At 39.9% G+C, this 22,051-nt stretch overlaps 1 protein-coding gene across 1 annotated transcript in view; it reads left to right on the top strand.

The window, feature by feature from the left end:
* LOC103482356 (contactin-associated protein-like 5) overlaps positions 1-22,051 on the top strand; it is a 174,079-nt gene that overhangs the window by 32,432 nt on the left and 119,596 nt on the right. Inside the window, 2 exon segments of the mRNA XM_008438481.2 lie at positions 1,969-2,079; positions 5,814-6,007. Of these exon segments, the coding sequence (XP_008436703.2) occupies positions 1,969-2,079; positions 5,814-6,007 (305 nt within the window).

A 22,051-nucleotide genomic window follows, 5' to 3' on the forward strand; every position in this document is an offset into this window, starting at 1 on the left:
AAGTTTGTCATTTGTAAATGTTTTACTTCTGCTGCTTAAAAAAAAGAAACAAGACATAAATACTCTTTGAGTCCCAGAGCAACACATCATGTTTTCTTTTTTCMTCCCTCATGGTCACACAGTGTCCCTTTCCAACAAACCTCGTCTGTTCAACGTTTTATAGAAAAGAAAAAATGATAAATTCTTAGAAATTGTGTTAATAATACTGAACTAATAAGGGACAACACTGCATTATACATAGTGAGCTGCAGTGGATGAGTTTTGYCAGGCGTAATRAAATGAGGGTGTTTCTGTTCTCGTCGTCTTTCATCATCTTTCATGAACCAAACATGTGAAACCTGGGTGCCACAAAATCAGCTAGTTTTAGATATACTGTGCTCATATCGAAACATTGCAAGTGTAATTCCAGACAAGCTTCCCCAGTTTCTCCATTCCTTGGAAACATTGTTTTCCCTGAGCCAGAAGAGTGAGCAAACGTCTTCAGCAGGAAACCAATCGGTTGCCTGACTACAGCTGACATGTTTCAGATTTCAGAGCAATGAAGTGTTCTCCCTCCTCAACCTCTGTGCATGTATCATATCTGTCCACCCAGATATGCACATGTGTCTTCATTAAGCAAAAAGGAAAAAAATAAAAAATAAAATAAAAAAGCCACCAAGATCAGAGCACAGATCTAGAGTCAGTTTCAGAGGATTTGGAGTTGTCCCACAGGCTTTGGACGGCTYTGCAGACAAATCATCCTGCGTCCATAAGTCATCCTGAGTGTCACGAGCTGGCCTTAGGCCTGGGAACAAATCTGTGATAACAACAGAGTCTGTTAACTCACTCCACTTACACACTGTTTTTAACCCATGGCGGAACATGAGAATGCTGTCGCTCGAGTTCTGCACCGTAAAGCTGTCAAAGCCCGACGACGTCTGATGTCTGTCTGAAAGAAAGCTCACTTCAAAGGGAAGAGGAACTTAAAAAGATGGCTGCAGATGGAAAGGTGGGAGAAATGAATGAGAGTGTGTGGGAAGCAAACATTGGATCAAGGAGACTTTTTATAGATTAAGAGAGCCGTTCCTGAATAATAACCCGRTGCACGCTGTGTCCTGCTAAGGTGCCGTGCCAGCACTTTCATTTTCCACATGAACACGTGCAACTGCACTTCGGCTTCAGTCGTAATTTGAGAAGAGGAAGAAACGGCATGATCCACTTTAGTCACACTTGAAATCAGGATTAGAAAAAAATCTCTTGGCAAAGGACGTGAGGGGAGTCGAGTCAGGTCGGCCGAGATTCAGCGAGACATTCTAAAAGCGCACCAGATCACGCTGTCACTTCTGCTGAGCTCTTGTCGGCCAGATGGATGTCCAATCGCAGCTCCAGATGTGCCCAGAATCCGTCTGGACGCCCAAAAACAAAGGGCTGCCCCTCACTCGGCTGCGCGACTGATTGAGAAAGCCGAGGGATAATTGTAATCAGGCCGCTGCCAGTTTTCATTATGATCTCAGATCCGGGCCTTAATGCTGCCGCTCAGACGCTCTGGAGAAGGTTGTTACAGGCTACAAGGATCAGAGCGCAATAAAAGTGACGGCTTTAGATCACAGTCCTCCTAATCTGCTGCTGGTTGGATGTGATGTAATCTTACAATCTTGGATTAAGTACACACATTAACAGTAGAGGAGGCAGCATGTTTGTGCTGCAGTCTGTGAGGAACTGCAKGGGTTAAACAGACTGTTGCAGGCGCCTGGGAGCCGAGGAACGAAGCGAAGCTGTTATTTTCCCTGTTTTCTGCATTTAAACTCCTCCACTGACAGGTAGAGGAACACTTTGAACTAATGTGTAACAGCGCCTGGAACATTTTCCATAATTACTCTCCGCAGAGCAAATCCCAGTTTGGCAAGCTACATATGCAACAGTATTCAAAACCGCTCACATCTGACAATAACAGGTTCTGAAATGCAGTGTTTATGTTTTGTTTTCCAGATAATTGCAATGGTCCTCTCGCATCAGCATTACCACACTCATCGTTTCAGAGCTCATCTCAGTCCTCGGCCAGTTATTCTGCCTTCTACGCCAAGCTCAACAGGAGAGACGGTGAGTGCACACTGCTTTATTTAGAAAACAAGCAGACAGTACCCTGAGAAATGTCTGCCCATCCTGAATTTATTCTGGTGTCTWTTAGCAACATTTTTCGAGAACTTAGGAGGTTATGTGCTCTATGAGATTTCAGTTCATTTCTCCCTGATCTATTTTTTTGTTCCAAATGTTTTTTTTATAGGATATCTCTGCAGGGTAAAAAGCCGCTGCACAGTATATTTTCAACATGTGTTCATTTGCAAACAAACTGTTTGATGACTCAGTTTTCCTGATTATTTTTGCTGCCCAGTTAGGCTTGTTGTCATCGGAAAACATGGATAAATGTWAATWTTTTTTTCATGGTCTGCACATGCTCAGTGCTGCTCAGAGATTAGTCAGAGACCAGCATGGACACACACACACATGCACATACGCACACACACAGCTCAGCTCAGCTTATTATTTTAGGATAAGGCATCAGCACTAAACAGGAAACTACGAAGCCATCCGAGTCGAAAAAGTAAAAACAACATAAAGTTTCACCTGACTAGTCTTGAACTGATAGTCTGTGAGGCACAACCAGGCTTGGTTCCTACGGGAGAACYAGCCGCCTCAGTGTCGGGTCAAACCACAGTGCTGCTTAAATCATGATCCAGAGACAGTTTTACATCTGGAGATGGACTGACCGCCTGTCCGGGTTGACCACCTTTCACATGTGCTACAGCTAGTCTCATTTGATAATCTTACAAAAAAAAATACTTTTTTCTTCACTGGTGCCACATTTACTGGGATTCTCTAGCATTTATTTAAACGTATGTTCCACTCTTTTAAGTGAAAACACCCACAGACTTTTTGTATTAAAAGTATTAATGAATGGATAGCAAAAAGGTGCTTAAAATAGGATTTTATTGTTATTTTTGTTTTTTGCAATAATTTGAAACAGATGAAGCTAAAACTATTCCACTTGAGGAGMACAAGAAGTAGTTTTGTTATCTTAAGTGTGAAATGTACAGTTTTGGTTTAATTACTGCCCTGGCTGTGTTCTTTCAACAGAATGTCCTTTTTTAGTCTTCATACTCCAGTTGGCGATTCACTGATTATTAAAATAATTGTCAGATAATTTAGTAATCTATACGTAAGGATTAAATGGATTAATCAATTTAATCCATTTAAATTGATTAATCCAATTTAAATGGATTAATCAATCCATTTAAATGGATTGATTAATCCATTTAATCAATCCATTTAAAAGCAGCAATACCTTATAATCTGGTAAAAATTAGCTTYCATATATCAAACTAAACCATCTCAAAACACCAGAATTGTACAGAATTTTAATATGCATTTCAATCCTAATATAATTCAGACGTTTGTCATTATAACCATAAGTAGACATGATGGTCATTTCATTTAGGTTTGGATCAGCAGTTCTGCAGGTTATTGAAGGTTTTGTCTTTGGACAGTGTTGCATATGTGGCAGTCAGTGGTTGAGAGGCAAAACATAATTAAAAATGAAACCAGATTCCACCCTTATTTATGGTAGTCCAGATAAGGTCAACAAAACACAAAAGCCACAGCAGACGTTTTCCTACAACAGMATTTGTAGTAAGTGGAATTTATAATAAATTTACTTGCAGAGGTTTTAGCAGCAGCCTTGTGGCTTTATGCCATTGCGTTGTGTCTTTTGTYGTTTYATTGTCGTTTCTGCATTTGTCGATCCACCTGGGCCTCATTCATGAAAGGCAGATGTGTGATTTTYACTATTCAGGAAATAGCATACAGAACATCTGACAGTGGTATATATTCATCTGTTCTAACAGTGTCGTCTTTTGCAAATCCATTAATATGTGAAAAGCAATCATACATATGGTTTCATCAAAGTGAGACTTCCTCTTTGTTTTCCGCACATCAGGACTCCAGATGGGAATCTCGCTGCTTTATGTGGGATTTAGTTGAGGGGCCCAGAACAGCTTCTGTGAGCGTCACATCAAATGATTTCAGGGATGTCGCCAAAAGTGACAAACTCTGTTAAATATTGTTCTACAACAGGGAAATTCTCCGTGGCTCATAGAACCTTTCTTTATTTAGCATCCCTTTGGGTGCAGTCAAACAGTCATTTCATTAACTGAGCAAAATGGCAGAAAGGTGCCTCAGTGACAGACACTATAAGAGCTCGAGGAATTCCTTAAAACGCAGAGGAAACGTTTCCTTTGTCATGCTAGGCTGCCCTGAGGAAGAGGGAAACCAGATCTACAGCAGGCATCACGACAGGACATGGACATGTTTGTGACTGGACTGAATTTACTATTTTTTTCTAAGGCGCCTTTAAATAATATTTGTTCTAAATTAGTGCATAAAAAATAAATTGAATGCTGGAAACTGAATCATTATTCCTTAAGTAGTAAAAAATAAAGACCTACCTGTGTAGTAAACCAGGGCGTTGTGGTTGTTTTCGTTGTTCAAACTGCCACCGTCTGCTGTTGAAGAGTTACTGCGACTGCCATCACCAACCCTGCACACTTTCTTTTTTCTTTTTTCTTTTTTTTTTTTTTGCACCCAGAGTTTGGGTGAGCCGTTACCTCAACGCTCTAAGAAAGTGCTGCCGTATCGGCAGGCTGCTTCATTTGCTTTTTCTTATGCTCGTGTTTGTGTTTTCTTGGGACTCTTAACCAAGCCGACGCTGTTTTCTTCATTGTCTGGATGCGCAAAGTTATTCTCTGTCCAGCAGTTTCTGTGACTGCATTAACTGGGGAGTTCAGGTAAAAGCGAGAGCAGGTGGCAGAGGTTCGTGACGCTCAGATGCCTGAAATGAAGTGTGTTTACAAAGGTGTTCAGAGAAAAATACTGACTGGGGCTGCGGTTATTAGCACTGTGTGCTTTTAGTGACACTTTTCTTGGTAACCTGTATATGTACTGTGTGTATTTCTTGTATTTTCTCTCCTCTTCTGATCCATTTCTCTCTCTGTGTTAAATTACTCCCTGACCTCTTTGCTTTACTTTTCTCTTTCCTTTCCATCTCCATGTCCATTGTGATTGAAATAAACCAAATTAAATTGTTGTTTTTTTTTTTTTTTGAAAGATATATATTTTTCAAACCTGTTGTTTGTGGTGGACAACAATAACAATAATGTAATAATGTAAAAATGACAGTAATGCTATGAAGACCAAACTGTATGACGAGTTAACAGGAGACGGAAAGAGAATGCTTAACCTTTTGCCTCCCTTGATTATCATGAAAGTTAAATTCTTAGAAAACGTCCACATATGCCTCCCTCATTATTTCTGTGTGTAGCAAATAGAAATAATTTTGAGTAATTCTAAATCAACGACAGAGGAGCCCTTATTTGTGAGGGTCAGGGATCACAGATGTGCGCAAACAGCTAAAATCTGCAATAATCTGAGAGATCCTCTATAAACTCTTAGAACTGCCTATTTTAATACCAAATACACATTAATATGCAGAAGCATGCACAGTGGAGACAGTTTTAGTGCTGCAGATGGCAATAGGGCCACAGGGAGAAGGCAGAGGAGCTCAGCTTTTCCTGCCTCATAATGTACTGTCAGGACACAGTGATAAAGAAGTAAAAAGAAAAACATCGTGTATAGAAGATACACACTGCAGTTTCAATGAAAAAGAAAACTGAATATAATGGTGGGATTTTCAAATTGTTTCACTGATCTGCTGATTTCTCCACATTCCCTTCGTTCAAGCTCAGCATAAGATGCTAACTGTTTGCTCCTTCTTGCTGCAGAGGCGGGAGGTTGGTCTCCCATGGTGACAGACCAAGACCCCTGGCTCCAAGTGGACCTCCGGGAGCAGATGGAGGTGACGGCTGTGGCCACACAGGGACGCTACGACAGCTCGGACTGGGTCAGCAGCTACCTACTGCTCCACAGCGACACGGGTCGCATCTGGAAGCAGTACAGGCATGAAGACGGATTGGAGGTGAGTCCACACTCAGACATTCCAGTTGAGATGAGTTGTCAATTTGGTCTTTCAAACTGAATATACCCAAAATAAATGCTGTTTTTTTTTTGTTTGTTTGTTTTTCTGGGACTGGTTAAACAGTTTGAGGCTGATTCTGGGCTCTTTGCTGTTGATGGACGAGGTTAATGTTTTGGATAAGATGCCTCTGCTTCTTTGTCGAGTGTTGGTAAAAAAAAAAAAAAAAGGCCAGTAGCACTTGTGCGTGTGTTCAGTACTTGTGGAGCTGTGGAGTTGATTAGAATAAATTAGCATAAACTCTGGGAGCAGGGAGCGAAGGGAGCTGGGCTCAAAAGGTCACTAACTGTTTGTATAATCTATAGAGGAATAGAAATGAGGAAATGTCAAGCTGGGGTTTGCAGGGAGCCGGTACTCGAGCTACGCATGCCTTCACCGCTGAGCTAATCTCAGCACACAGGTCTAATTCCTTTGAGAAGGTAAATAACATATTTCAAGCATGCCAGATTATTACTGTAGAAAAGGAGGAAAATGATAATATTCGACACTGGAGGTGTTACAGTGCTTTGAAGAAGCATTCATACTGCTCAGACTTCACCTTGTTGTCAGGTAACAACCACAAATCTTTATGTATCGTATTAGGATTTTATAGGTTAGCCCAACACAAACCAGTGAATACTACATGCAAGTTAGGAACATTTTCAGGTAACCCCATAAGCGACACATTTGTGTGTGGGGTTAAAATCTTCATGGAAGTATCCCAAAAGCAACACAAGCCAAAAAATTAACGTCGGCAGGAGCCTGTGAAGAGGGAGTGGCGCATGAAATTACCGGACAGAGTCTATAGAAGTTGTCACAGAGGTCTTTCAAGGCAAGATGCACCAAATGTAGAAGGGCCTAAAAGTCATGTTATAATTGTGCTTGGAGGGAAAAGACACTGGATAATTGCTGCTCTAAGAACGTAGAAGGCCTTGCATGCTGGAAAAACGGCAAAACATGTAGTTCCCAACCTGAGGGGGGAAGCATTTTTCTCAGACAGAAAGGGAAGGTGTTGGCTTTGAAGTTGGCATAATGAAATTCCACAGGTATTTATATTGTCACAAGTTCACCTTAATGGAGCACAAACCTTGTTTTAGGTCCCTAATTAGGAGTGTCACCTGCAGCAGCTTCTAGGGAGCAAAGTTGGTGTTTGATTTTAGCTGCGTTTGCAATTCAGTACAAACCATCTCTAAACATCAGCAAGAGAATGCTGATGCTTTATCCACACTTCCAATACCCAACAACAGTCTGTCTGACCCAGCACATGGTTTGGTAAAGATAAAAGCGTTGTCCAGAAGCCTGCTCTGGTAGTCAGCCCTGGATCAGGAGCTTGAGAGTGAGGTTATGTTGGTGTAAACACCAGCCTAACACACTTGCAGCCCCTGTTGGCCCAGAAGCGACAAGACTTCATCTTGTCTTCATCTAGTCTTGTCCAAGATGAAGTGTCTTAGACAAGACACTTCATCCACCTTGGTTGCCTCAGTGTGTGAATGTGTGTGCTTTGGAGTCATCTGGACCTTCATGTATAATTTCTTATAAGCTTTTATGATTGAGTTGGTAGGACTGTGTCATATTTGCTTGGATCGGACATAGCATCGACACTGGATTTTGTCATGATTTCGCTAGTTGAAAAGAACGCCACCACTCAGACAACCGGTAGAGGTGAGGAAACTCAGCATTTTTAATACTTCCAGTGGGCTCTTGGACAAACACAGGCTCGAGAACAGAAACTCAAATGACAGCAAACACTGACAAGGAAAACCATCAGAGGATGTGGGACAGCCGGTACCATCGAGAAGACTACGGTGGAATCAGTTAACCAATAAAACACAACACAAGAGGACTAAAAGTAACAGACAAGCAATACAAAATTCAAGTCCCCACAGATTTGATGCTGATATGCAGATTTAAACTCTTTTTTTTAATTTTTATTTGTGGAGTTGTGAGCGTTAGTTAATCTGTCAGCTGTGGAATGACATGCTGGCTGATTCTACGGTCTCCATGAAGAATAGACCGAAACTTACACTTGGTCTTGTGTTGCCTGATATTGCATTTGCTTTTGTGCTCTTAAGGCCCCCTGCAGTATTGATAGCAGGGTAGGCCAGTGTCAGATAACATCCTCTCACTTTTTCCAACACTGTTCAAGGTGTGGGAAGTGTCTGCTGTCAACACAATTATTATGCTGCCTCATTTTGTCCTCCATGTAAACTCCCAGCAGCCTGTTCATGGATGCAGAGGCTAAGAAAGTAGCCTTATGTTGGCACATGTCATTAATTCTTTATTGTGTTTGCCCCAGTTATGTCAAAGGCTGCCAACAGGATGTTAAATTGYAATTCAGAGTGTTTTTCTACTTGGCAGTCCAATTAGCAGAATTGTAGTTGCCTACTGGCATGTCACTGCTGCACAGTGAGTTTTTGTTTCATTGTTCTGAAATTTAAAAAGCACAGAGATGGAATGGGGAACAATACGTGTAGTTCTGGTCTGGTTTGAATTATTTATTTTCCTCACCTATTTAAAAATAGATTATATGAGATGCATTAAAATGTAAGAATCAGAAAGCAGGAGGCTAAAATAAGAAAGCTCTCACTTGCACCCAGGCTGGAGTTTTTTAAAAAAWWTTCACAATCATAGTAAGATTAAAAACCGTGCCATGTTCAGCTATACCTTTTAAGATTAAACATGTCTGCTCGGCAGACATAAAGCTGTCACAGGTCAAGGTTGAACCAAAGGTAAAAATACAGCCTCCCTACTCAAAATATTCAGGAAAAAGCTTTTGAGTTGACAACTGCAAGGTTTTTTATAGGATATAGCATAAGCCTGTCAGAAAAGGCACTATATCTTTAAAGGATGCCAGTCCTAAAAAAACATTTTCATCATCCTTTTATCAGAGCATTTAAAAAAAATATATCTGTTAATTGTGTTCTTCTGGTGTAGCATTGTCTAAGAGAGCCACACAACACAAATCTGTGCAGGAATCTGGGCTCTATTTACAAGTGCGATGATAACTCAGACAGAAAGTGACAGACTGTGTCACATCGGTCCACACTGCTCTGTGGCACCACAAGGGCAACACTGCAGGAGGTGTTGGTGCGTTTCTGCAACTCTCTGTCAGAGTAGAAGGAAGCGCAGAGAGGTGTTCCTGAATAAGGGGAAGGACATCACACGTGGCGGGACAGTGACAGTAATAAGTAGCTCGAGCTCTTCTGCTAAAATAGAAGTTGATGTGTGAGTCGTTATCACCTGCTAAACTTAGAGATGAAGTCGCTCAGTAAGCAACGACTTTGTGGGGTTTTTTTTTCTCCTAATGATTACATGCTTGGAACTGATCTGGAACCAGTTATTCCAAATCATGTCAAGCTATTGATTGGATGCAACATTTATATTTGACCACAAAACTTCAATTCAAGTAAAACAAATTAAAACAAAACAAACAAAAAAAAATAGAAATCTGCATTGTCAAAACTACATTGCTTTAAAAGTCTGTTATTATTTTTAATTACCAAAGTATGGTGCCACTACTGGATTTTACAATGTATTCCCACATTTCATTACTGGCTGTTATTATTGTATGTAAAACTGCTTTCATTCTGTAGCTGTAAAGATTAGGTTATGTTTTCACAGATCACATATTATTAAGTATGTCAATAATAATAAAAATGGCAAGATTCCACACTACTTACTTTTAAGAAAAAAAAAATGATTATGCCCATTTTCCATTGATTATGTTTTTTCCCTGTTTGGACCAGTTGACCCATATATGAAAAAAAAAATATTATAACCTGCAATTGGATCAAAATCAACCAGGGGCAACCTTCTGTCAGTAGGCTCCACTTAAGTAAATCAGTTTTACACTTAATTTTCTTGCCATATGTAAAACTGAGAATTTTTTAGGAAAATAATCTAAATCATCAACCACTCACTGAAGCGAGTATAAAACAACCTAGATGYGTGTATCTAAAGGCAAGGTGTGAATAAAAAGTTCTGTAGCAAACTTTATTTCCCCCATCAATAAGGACCAACATCACTCAGGGCAATGCAGATCCTATAAATCAGTTTTACTTCTATTGTGTAATGAAAGGAGGCTAATTTCTTCAGTCATAATTATGCTAACTATAACTCTTGACTTGCAGTCACAGACTGTTTTTGCAGTACTACTTAAAAACTTTACAAACTGCAGACTATGATAGAGATCTGCTCCAAACAGCAGTCACTCAGGTAACAATCATTTTTAGGGCATGCTACTCTTACCAGACAATTGCGTGAGAGGACCCTGAATGCACCACAGTATTCTGTTTTAATCCAAGACCTTTGACCGTTGGAACAAAGGTCCTTATGCTTTGAAACATGGGAACAATGCCACGGTGATTCAGTCCAAGTTAAACGTAACCAAAGAAATATATTCTGTAATGAAATATTGGTGAGTCATATGAAAACAGRGTGGAAGCAAGTTAAAGTTAGCCTAGCCTATCAGCAAGCGTCTGTCTGAGKAAATATCCTCAGAAAAATTRCATACTAATTTACTAAAGATTATTTTTGGCCATATAAACTCCTGGTTCATCCCCCACAGCTGTGGTTTTGTAGTTTCATATCCCAGCTCTGACRTGAGGAAAACATCACATAACTGAGSAACATTTACAAGTTCAAAGATGTGCAGAAATKAATCAAATGACGAACTTAAAACAGTTTAAATCAAACTCAAGTTCCGAATCTGATCAATGTGATCGCCACTTTTTTCAGCCTTTTGCTTCACTTTGGCATCCATCATGGTTACAATAAAGGTAAYTATAACACTGCCWCTGTCTGAGCTGTGCTTCRTCAACGCCGAGATATTYGTACCTTAAGCAAATTTGCATTGCTTTCTCCATTATGTATTTCTCTACATAGAGTTATTCTAAGAAATATGTTTTAGTGAAATCCTTTTGAATGTTGGTGCTTTATCAAATAATTGTATATTTGTTGAAAAGGAAATGCACTTCTGGCTTTTTACTTTGATATTAAATACCTTTAATATTCAGATAACTGCACAAACCAACTCTGAACATTTCCCCTTGGGAAGACATTAGCAAGCTGATCTTATCTGTCGGTGTTCAGCACGTAAAGGCAAAAACTCTTTGAAAGAGTAACATGGAATATTTTATTATGAGCTGGTAGATGTTTTTACATTTTGGTGAAAAGTGAAGAACTCGTTGGCATKTCTCATATTGTGTGAAAAATGTATTAAAACTCTTATGCAAAGACGAGATAAAGCAATATGTTTCCTCGTTAGCGGTGTGACCTGGAGCTGTTGCCCTTTGTAACCGCCTCCATAAGAGGGGTGGACTTCCTGTTGTTTACTCTGCACTCATCCTGGCCGAGCGGTTCAGCAACCAAAAGAAAGGCAAACATTTAAATCAGGTATGAGCAGCCTTCGTATTTCCTGTAGTAAGTCAAGGTTTTCACATTCACATGAGGGATGGCTGGCAGTGATATAAGCCGGTTTGTGTGCAGCCCCCCTGACCTGGCCTGACTTCGGCTCACACTAAGACCTTTTGACAGATTCCACCTCACAGTCGTCTAAAGCTCAAAGGTAACAGCTCACTGTCAGCAACCGAGCAGAAGGGAACTAATGAGATACCAGAAGCTGCTGACATTACTCTGAGATCTAAGGGCCCTGGAGYTGAGCCAAACTAGCCACATGAAGTGTTTGGAAAAATGCTGCTTTATAATTATAATGATTATGCTTTAAAGCTCTAATTWAATTAGTGATTGCAATTGATTTCTAATATCTGTCGAGTGTCTTAGACGAGTTAGGTTTGCRTTGATTTGAGATCGTTCTTCATAATGACAGCAATAATACTGACACACTGCTGCTACCAAAAATATTAATAATGTTAATAACAACTATGTTAGCAGTATTGTTCTTAATAATAATAATAATAATAATAATAATAAGAGGGGAAACCAGAACCAGGAGACTTAGCACCACAATGGATTCTGGTGTTAAGCTGTTCAGCGATTTATAAAGTAACAACAGTATTTTAAAGTCTATTCTCTGATCTCCAGGAAGTCAGTGTAAGGACTTTAGAACTGGGTTGATGTCCTCTATCTTCCTGGTTTTAGTGAGAACACCAGCAGCAGCGTTCTGGATCAGCTGCAGTTGGAGGATTGATTTWTTTTAGGCAGACTTGAGAAGGCACTGCTGTAGTAATCAATGCAACTAAAGATAAACTCATACGTGAGTTTTTCTACACTGAGCAGAAATATAAATGCATCATGTCAAATATATGTAATAGTTTTATGAACATTTGGGTTAYACAATATATAGAGAAACTCGACATGTATTTTCAGTGATTACTGATCTTCATATGTGCATTGATGTCATCGTGGTGTGGCCATTTGTAGCAGATTCTACAGTCCTTTGAACATGATAGGAGTCAGGTTGAGGAGTTTGCTGACCATGCAAGTTGGCTTCTTGTAGGCGGTTACAGACAGTCTGAGGCGTGATGCGTCTGTTGTGCAGACCACTAGTCTCATCAGCTGTGTGTGTAGCTGATCCTCGGATGGATGAGCTGGATGTGGCGATGTTGTGCTGGAGCAGTCAGACGTGGCCGATGAGGATGAGGTCGATGTGCAGTAGCTCCAGTCTGTTGAATCAAACTCTTTTTTTTTTAAGGTTTTATTGGCTCTTGTGGCCTTTATTTGATMGTTCATTGACAGGAAAGTTGGTACTGAGAGAAGGGGTACTGAGAGAAGGGGGAAGAAAAGCGGCAAAGGTCACCAGGCCAGGAATCGAACCAGCGACGGCCACGTCGAGGACTAGGGTCTCTATATGTGGGTTGTGCTTAACCCCTGCACTACCACAAGCACAACCCTTGAAGCAAACTCTTAAAAGGTCTATTGTCCGATAACGGACATTGAGCCRTGCAGCTACTGCTCTGGTGGACATCCCTGCATCCAACATGCCAATGGCTCCTACATAACATGAGACATCTGAGACTTTATGACTTGTGACACAATTTGACATTTTGGGGCCTTTTACTGTCTCCAGTCCAAGGATTGTCCAGATGTTGCTCATTGTGTCTGTTCACCCACTGGACATGTCCCACCCATGCACTGGGTAAAAGAAAACAACTCACTGAGTGATGCTCACTGACAGGAAGATGGATTAAAAATTATACACAAATCAAGATAAATATTTCTTTTGCACAATAAAATGTCAGCAAAGGCTCATTTACAGTTGTTGACTCCACATGGCAACAATAGTTAGCATGAGGTGTTTATATTTTTGTTAAGTATAGATCTTGYGGAGACTTTAGTCCTCTAATCCTGGAAATGCTCTCCAGGTGATAGAARGCCGACTCTGTAACTGTCTTTATGTGACATGTGATAACCCTAACTAATCTAGAAGATAAAAAAGTTTAAGGTTAATGTCAGAAAGTAAAGTAGCCAGCTCTAAAAAATCTGGTTTCAACTTTACTTGAAGAAATCATTTTATGGAGGGTAAAGGTTTGATCTGAGTTTGTTTTCACTCTCTGTTATCAGCTCTCTTTGCTGATAACTGAGACACCCACTGATCATGTGTTGTGCTATTAAAATGATTGTTTCACAAACAACTTACTTGCTTGTTTTGTCTGTTAAATCTGGAACAGTGTTAATATAATAATACCTTTTCACCACGGTTCATTTTGAAAGGAATGTCTTTAGAAAACACAGCTGAATATAGTTTCCTGTGAATGGGAACATGCATAGTGTGCACCAGGATGCATGGAGAACTATGTTTGACTTCTAATAGTGCTGTACAATTTAAGTAAAATCTTTTGAAACTAGCAGTGCCCCAGTTTGAAACAATGCTTTAACCTAAAATCCTGTGTAATATTTGCAATATCCTTCAGAGTTCATTAACTGTATGGTCTTTGCATATATCCATAGTTAGGAAGGGGGATGTGTTTCAGCAGGGAGTTCATATTATCCTTCATTATCTTAACAGAGCCTTATTTAAAAATCTCTTTTTAATGCAGCGGTGAATAAATGTGCGAAACAAATTCTCCTTCTTGAGGGGGGATATTTAAACATTAATTTGCCTGCATGTTAACGATTCAGGTAGATGGGGACCTAACAAGGATTAAAGCGTGTTTGCATGAGCACCAAAGAGTGATTTTATGCTGCTAATTTCCTTTATYCTTCTAACACAGTGGTGATGGAGCTCCTGACTGGACTAATGCTGCACAGCGCACAGGAAATTTGATCAACCTTTTGGTCACTATATCTGATATACACCTGATGTTGGCAACATGAAGGGTTTGCACCGTCATCAATAAGCAGCTTTATTCCAAARGTCTATTCTGACAGAATTAGCCATAATGAGTAGGATTGTTGGAACGTGTTACTGGGTTTTCGAGGGATGAGTCATACCAGTGTTTTTTATTCAGTGGTTTTTGGCAAGACCCTCATCTGATGCAGGGCTGCTAAATTTGATCATGACCATTTTATAGACAAGTTTAATAAAACTGAATCTGAAAAACACATGCAGTTCTTAGAAAGTGTGTGTTTTTCAAATGCTTTTTTTTTTTTTTTTTGCTTTTTCATAAACATCATCTCTCTCCCTGCGCTCAAGTCCTAAACATGAAAACAAAAAAACAGTGTTAAAACGAGCTGCACTGTACCGGCACAGACTGGAGACATGTTCGCGCCACAAAAAAAAAAAAAAAAAGANTACTGGGTTTTCGAGGGATGAGTCATACCAGTGTTTTTTATTCAGTGGTTTTTGGCAAGACCCTCATCTGATGCAGGGCTGCTAAATTTGATCATGACCATTTTATAGACAAGTTTAATAAAACTGAATCTGAAAAACACATGCAGTTCTTAGAAAGTGTGTGTTTTTCAAATGCTTTTTTTTTTTTTTTTTGCTTTTTCATAAACATCATCTCTCTCCCTGCGCTCAAGTCCTAAACATGAAAACAAAAAAACAGTGTTAAAACGAGCTGCACTGTACCGGCACAGACTGGAGACATGTTCGCGCCACAAAAAAAAAAAAAAAAAGACAATAAAACTATCCATAAAACTCACAATAACGGTTAAAACTGCTCAACAAACAATAGTGAACAACATCATGTGCCAGAGACCTCGACCTGAACGACCACTTCCACACAGAAAACAAACATATATCGCAGCAGCGAACCTCTCCTTGACTTACCTTCAGCAGAACAACGCTGTGAGGGAAAGGCGTGAAAGTCATTTGTTCCATCTACAATCCAACACATCCACAGCATGATAGTCAATAGTCACCTACTTTAAAAATGTCAAAGCAATTTCCTATAAAACAATAATGAAACGGTAACTAAAGACAATGAACATTTATTGGGACAACCACTTGATTGAGAGGTACCTGTCACCTCTTTGCTTGCCAGGCGCCAGACAGTGAATTAAAGGCCACAATTAGGTTGCTTTCCACTAAGACTGAGCTTATACTGACAATGCTCCTTTAGTATCATTACACAATCGTGTGTTACCTGTGCCTGCACTTTGCACTATGCCACAAAGCCTGGCATAAATTAGACAAATGTATCATCCAGCCCACCTTTAATACCAGTTTAGAGCTGCGAGTGGGATGCATCGACTAATGACAAGTGGTGCTGTATCATAATCAGCGTCATTGCTGCAGAGGACAAATCATGTAGGCCTTTGGTGCTAATGAGGGGAGTGAGGTGGAGAGACATCCTGATGTCTTGTTGTGGTCAAGGTGTCGGGAGCCACAGGGTCTGACACCAGTTCATCTCTTGGTCGTGACAACACAGTGCTATGCCAGCCACATGTCTTACTTCTCCTCTCCATCACTCTGGCACATTGTGTTAACGAGAGAATGAATGCATGTCTGCGGATCACCTGGATCACGGTGAGGTCCTGCCAGGTCAGGAATAGGGAACTRACTTTTCCTCATCGGAAGACTCCGTTCTGGACCAAGTCAGTGAAAGACAAAATACAAGACTAATTAACACTTCATTAGGCAGGATGGATGCATGTATGAATGAATATACATATTTACAAAAATATTCCTTTTTTTTGTCATTTTGTCTTGACAATATTCTTTAGAACAGTGTTTCCTCAGTGTATTTTAAGCTTTAATCAGGCTTTMCTTSCACCTCGTTTTCCTGGGGTGAAAACGAGACACGTTGACACCGTCCTCCAGGTGTCATCGTTTTGTCCTCACAATTAAGAGCGATATTTTTTGCAACATTTGCTTTGCAGAAAATTCCTTCCACTTCAGCAAAATGAACTACTTCATGTTGCTTTGAACCATCAGACTCCAAAGAAATACGTCAAAGTTTGCATTCATACAGTGCCAAAAAGTTGAAAAYTCCAAAGCACGTGAATCATTTCTCAAAGTGAAATAAAAGTAAATAACAAATGAAGCAGCTTTAAGCTAAACATTATGAGGAACAGAATAAGTTCTTAGGCCGAAGAACAATATGAGACTGTCAATTGAGACGTTCAGCTGACTGACAAGCAGGGATCACTCCAGAGTTTCCTCTCCCCAGCGTGGTTCTGCTTTTGTTGGGTTCCCTTAACGTGGTGACGCCTCAGGCTGTTTAACTTCCCACTAACCTTCTAGAACATACTGTAGCATCTTCAGCGCCGGGAGCAAAATCTGTCCCCCCAGTGAATTGATTAAAATAAACGTATGTGCTTGTTCTCTATGCAGAAAAAGAGGAAAACTGACACAAGGGAGCTCATCACGGGAGAGGAAGCATAAAGAGTCTTAATTAACGGGGAGGAACTGCTCYACAGTGACAGCAACATAAATAGAAATAATGAAGTCACCGTGGGATGAGGCTGTTTTGGTGGATAGGGGCCGAACCTGCTGCTCTGGCCCTTTGGAACGTCTTTTGGACCCTCAGGCCCTTATCCACAGACGAGACTTGATCTCCCACTTGGAACACATGGCATGTTCTCTGCTGCAACATTTTCCACACAGACGTCAGAGTGGCCCGAGCGGCTCCTGAGCTGGGATTTCTTTAGAATACGAATAACTCAAGATGACGTACATCTGAGTGTTGTTATTGAGTGAGTGAGTGAGTGAGTGCAGTCCAGAGTCAATTAGAGGGCATGTGGCTCCGGTCCAGGTACCGTGAGTTTAATAATGATGATCAAATAACAAGAATGTAGACCATGCAGAATGTAGTGAACTACATGTAGAAGGTATTTTGGGACCCTAGTGCTTGTCTTTAGTGTGAGTCTTGTTATGTGCAGTGTCGGCATCCATGAAAACTTTTTTTTCTTTGCAGAGTTTTGATTGTTTCTGAAGGAATTCAGTGCCATACTGTAAAAAAAAAAAAAAAAAAGAAGAAAAATAAAAAAAAGAATAGTTTCCCGTTTCAAAAATAGCCCAGTGTGACAGGAAATCTGCATTCCAACTGAACTGGCCCACATAGGACGGCTCGTTTGGGTAATGATGACTGACTAACCAGACACAAACTTCTGCACCGCCTGGATTCACAAGAATCACACATAGATCTTGGAGAGCTAGAAGCTGCATAATATTAACAGGATACTTAGATCCTCCTCATGGCCAGCTGCGTTGGATTGTGGAAGAAGTTTGGTGYCCTGCTGAAGACAGTTGCTCAAGTTTAAAATAAAGTGTGGCACATGCCAAGGTATGCTTATCTCTGCAACTGTTCTGTCCAATTATCACAGGTGATTATTGGCCCAGAAAACATGGGCCCTCTGATCAACCAATGTATTGAACTACTTGGCTTTAAAGTCAAATGTGAGAAATTTAAGCTTTTACAATATCTCAATAAAGAAACAACTTGTCCAAAAYAAATTTAATCATTTGAAAAATATTTTCTAACTGAGAATGTTATCAGGTAGTGGGCAGGTGATGAAGAGTTTGGTTTTATGGGAAAGCCTCCCATCTGCTCACTCCATGTCATTCTTTGTCTTCCTGGTTATTTCACTGATTCATTCCTGAAAATGCCTGAACCTGGTTGTTTTAGAGTTCATTTTAAAAACCCGACTTTAAATTTCAGAGTCCTTCTTGCTCCAGTTCCTCCAGAATTGTTGAAGCCACATTCTCTAACTTGATTTCCCACGTCCGTCAACCAAAATCTACTTGTAGTCCCAAGAACCAAGTTTGAAATTTGAGGAGATCAATCTTCCCAGATTGTTGAACTTTATCTGGGAACAAACTAGGGAACTTTTCAGACGGTTCTTGCAATAAACAATTCACCCATGTTATATATGTAAAAGGCAATTCCACTAAATACAATGGAAATGTAACTTATGACTTTAAAGTAAACAGAAAGAAAAGCCCTTTCTGACCACAAATGGGAACAAATTTGTCCTTTTTAACCTCTGACCTTGAGAAAAAGGTAAAGATTTCATTAYGTATTTATACATTTGCTTAAACTTATAGCTGAAGGTTTTCTGTAGTATTATTAATAATTGGTTTGTGGCCAAGCCACTCCATTATCTTACTGTACTTAAACTTAAGATGATCTGTTGTTACCTTAGAAATGCTTTTTATGACATTACTATGCAGTAAAATCCAATCAATGAGCCATATTTCTGGATCTCTTTGAGGACCATTCCCCCTACATGGACGCACGCGCAGACAGACGCATGGAAATACAAACACACACACGCACACACGCGCACACACACACACACACACACGCACGCACGCACACACACACACACCCCCACACACACGCACGCACACACACACCCCCACACACACAGGCACAGACTCCTGAAGAGTCCTTGTCTCTTCGCAGGAAAACAATCCCAAAGCCTCCTTTTCCCCAGTCTGTTCTTGCCTGTCAAATTCCACATTTATCTTCCTTCAACATTGAATTCTAAATTGATGCCAAAAATGTGTAGTTTCATCATATCACAGCATTTTTTTTCTCAAGGCTACCCTGAATTATTTACATGTTCACTGGCAAACGTTTGCCATCCTCCCCCATACCTAGCAGCTATAATTGACGACAACATAAATTATTACCAGTGATTCTTGTGTTGTCACATGGATCATTACCGAGCTTTTCTGGTGTAGTTGTATGAGGATCCCTCACTTTTGGCATGATCATCATTACCCTAAATCAATAAACATTTTACATTTATTTCAGTTTCTCGCCATCATCGGCCTTCCTAATCCCCGACATCCTAAAGGGAAAGGCGCAAAAAGAAAATGTCACCCCCAGTATTTGCAGTTAAACACCAGCAGTGTCTGGTTAGTAGGCGGCAACCCAAGGCTGAGATCCTTTCTAAGGCTCTGCTCTGATGGAGCTTCATCATTGTTACTGAATTAAACAAAGCGGATGTCACTACCAGGTTCCTGCTATCCGACTGCACTGCTCAGGCAGTTCTTCTGTTGCATTGTGATACCCTTTGTGGTGCAAATATGGTCCTAAGAATTTCTGAGATTGAAAAAAAATGTATTTATATCAGTTTCAGTTCAAAWATACCTTATTGATTCATCTGGAGGATTACAGCCCATATTTCTGTGGTAATAATGTTAATTTTATTGGTCTGATGTAACATCCTARTTCTAAACGTAGCTGGAAATGAAACCGTCAGAATGAGCAGAAATGAATACATGAATACTTGTCTGTGGATAAAAAGTCTATATACTGTTTCACTTRGCGACAGAGTAACTGGGTTAAATGGTTGGATGTTTTTGAAAAGAATAGTCTCTTGAAGTGGGATTTATTTTCCCTCAATAAAGACATTTGCCTGAAATGAGTTATTTTTTTTCTGTAGTAATTTTCAGCACTGTCATRATATTTTTGTTTATTTTATGGCTTTGTACACATCTTTACAGCAATGTATGTAAAGAGTGCTGCGGACATATTTCAAGTATTGCTATAACATTATATTTGCAAAACTGTGACTCTTCAGCATCTCTTTTAGATGCTTTTTTGTTGGATATTTACTGGTGGAAACAGAAGCAAAAGCGATTGATGGTAAAAACATCGAGATGCAAAGTTTTTAGTCTATTCAGTTTCGTAGAAGGATATTTGTAAAGGAACATTGTGGGACAATTTCTTAGTTTTTAATGTTGGAGACGTTAATGATCCCAACTGCCACTCAATGAYTACCAAGAKAAATTGCATCACTATTTTCAGGTATTTTTCCCCATATGGGTACGCCTTAATGTTTATGATTGTTTTCACTTGATTTCATCAGGATTACTCTTGTTGGAAAATTAGATTTTTCTCAGTCTGTTAAAGTCTCTTCAACAATAAAATCCTACACTTTGTTTTTCTATCTCCTCTTCTGAAAGAGGATCTGTGTGAWTTGTATGATGGGAAACTAGACCACTCCTCTGAGTACAAGAACCTGCTGTGCAAATTGATATAAGTATAAACGATTCATTGTAGTGAAATTAAAAGATAATTTGTGCAGTAACTTATCTGAATACTAATTAAAACTAAGTCTGGTCTGAGAGTTGTAATTCATTCTTATATATCACTATTTTTATGCACTGTAATTCTGAGACCAGAATTTCTGATGCTCTCTGTTTAGCAAAGTGTTATGAAACAGATACATGCTCATTACTATTTTCATATATGACATTGTATAAATACGGTTCTCAAATTACAAAACTTCATACTCGATGCAGATGTTGTTCCTACTAGAACAGCACAATACCTGGAATTGTAATTATWAACAGAATACCAGTGTGTGCAATATCACAACTACAAAAGCCTCACTGCAGTACTTATATGTATTTAGTAATGTTCATACATTCCTAGTCTGGGTGTTAGTACTTTGTTTTGCATCAGTGTGAGCACTAACTGGCTCTGATGCCCACACCCAAACCCACAAGGACAAAGTTTTGGTCTACTTTTATGGAGCTAAATTGGGTCCCTAAAATCTTAAGCTTAAAAAAACAAACAAACGGGATTTGAAACAAAAAAAAAAAAGAAAAAATTAAACTGAAAAAACATACTCTTCAAATTCAAAGGTGATTTTCAGTTTTCAGTTTCAAGTTTTTGTTTCTTTTGAACAAACTTTATGGCCCCAATTTAGCTGGATGTACTTTTTCTTCCAGGAYAAAATACACACCGATAGAAAAGACTCAGAGACATGGTCCCTCAGTGTTTTGACAACATGCTGAAGAAACAACCACCTCTGTCCAACATCTGGACTGAATCTCATCATCCTTGTCAACCTCCACTGGACAACACAGGAGGCTCATCCTGATAAATACAGTTATTAAGCGCTGGTGTCCTGCATGTCTGTGAGTCCTGAATTACTGGTTCATTAGCAGGTCTCTCAGCCATTYGAATCACCTGTGAAGGAGTAAGAATGCATGTAAAACTCTGTATTTCCTTCATCCTCATGCTGTACGGTCATAGCACATCCAGCGGTTCAGAGATGCCCAACTCCAGCCCTCCAGGGCCAGCGTCCAGCGACTTCTACACATGTCTCTGTTTCAACACAACTGAATCAAATAATGAGGTCATTAGCAGGACTCTGTAGAATTTGACTACATGCTGAGGAGGCATTGCAGYCAATTGATTGAGGGGGAAGTTGGATCTGCAGTGAGTCCTCACACAGAAAATCAGCCTCGTCCTTTTCCTGCCTCACACAATTTCACTCATGAATTATTGCTAAGAATGCATCTTTTCCTTCAACTTTCCATTTTACTCATCCTTACGGACGAATATTTGATCTGAAAATACCTAGTGTTCACTTTTAGTGGTTCAACGCGAGCTTTTAAGTCCCTAACAGCAGTTAAATGAGATTAATGCTGGAACGGCAGCTGAGTGTAACATCCACAGCAGACGGTTTTCATCAAAACACCGACGTGGAGTTTCCAACCTTCACACTGAACATCTGAACGCGCGTTTTTGGCCTGCTTCATTTCCTTCAGAAACATTCCACAGCAGAGCTGAGGTAATGCACACACATTAACCACGTAAGTAAAGCCCAGTGGCGTTAGTTAATCCCTCCTGTGCTGATGTGACTTATAGCGCGTGTTGTAATAATGCCAGCTCTTCCTGTTTTAAGACTCCGCCACCA

Source organism: Poecilia reticulata, linkage group LG2 (assembly GCF_000633615.1).
Source record: "Poecilia reticulata strain Guanapo linkage group LG2, Guppy_female_1.0+MT, whole genome shotgun sequence".
NCBI lineage: Eukaryota > Metazoa > Chordata > Actinopteri > Cyprinodontiformes > Poeciliidae > Poecilia > Poecilia reticulata.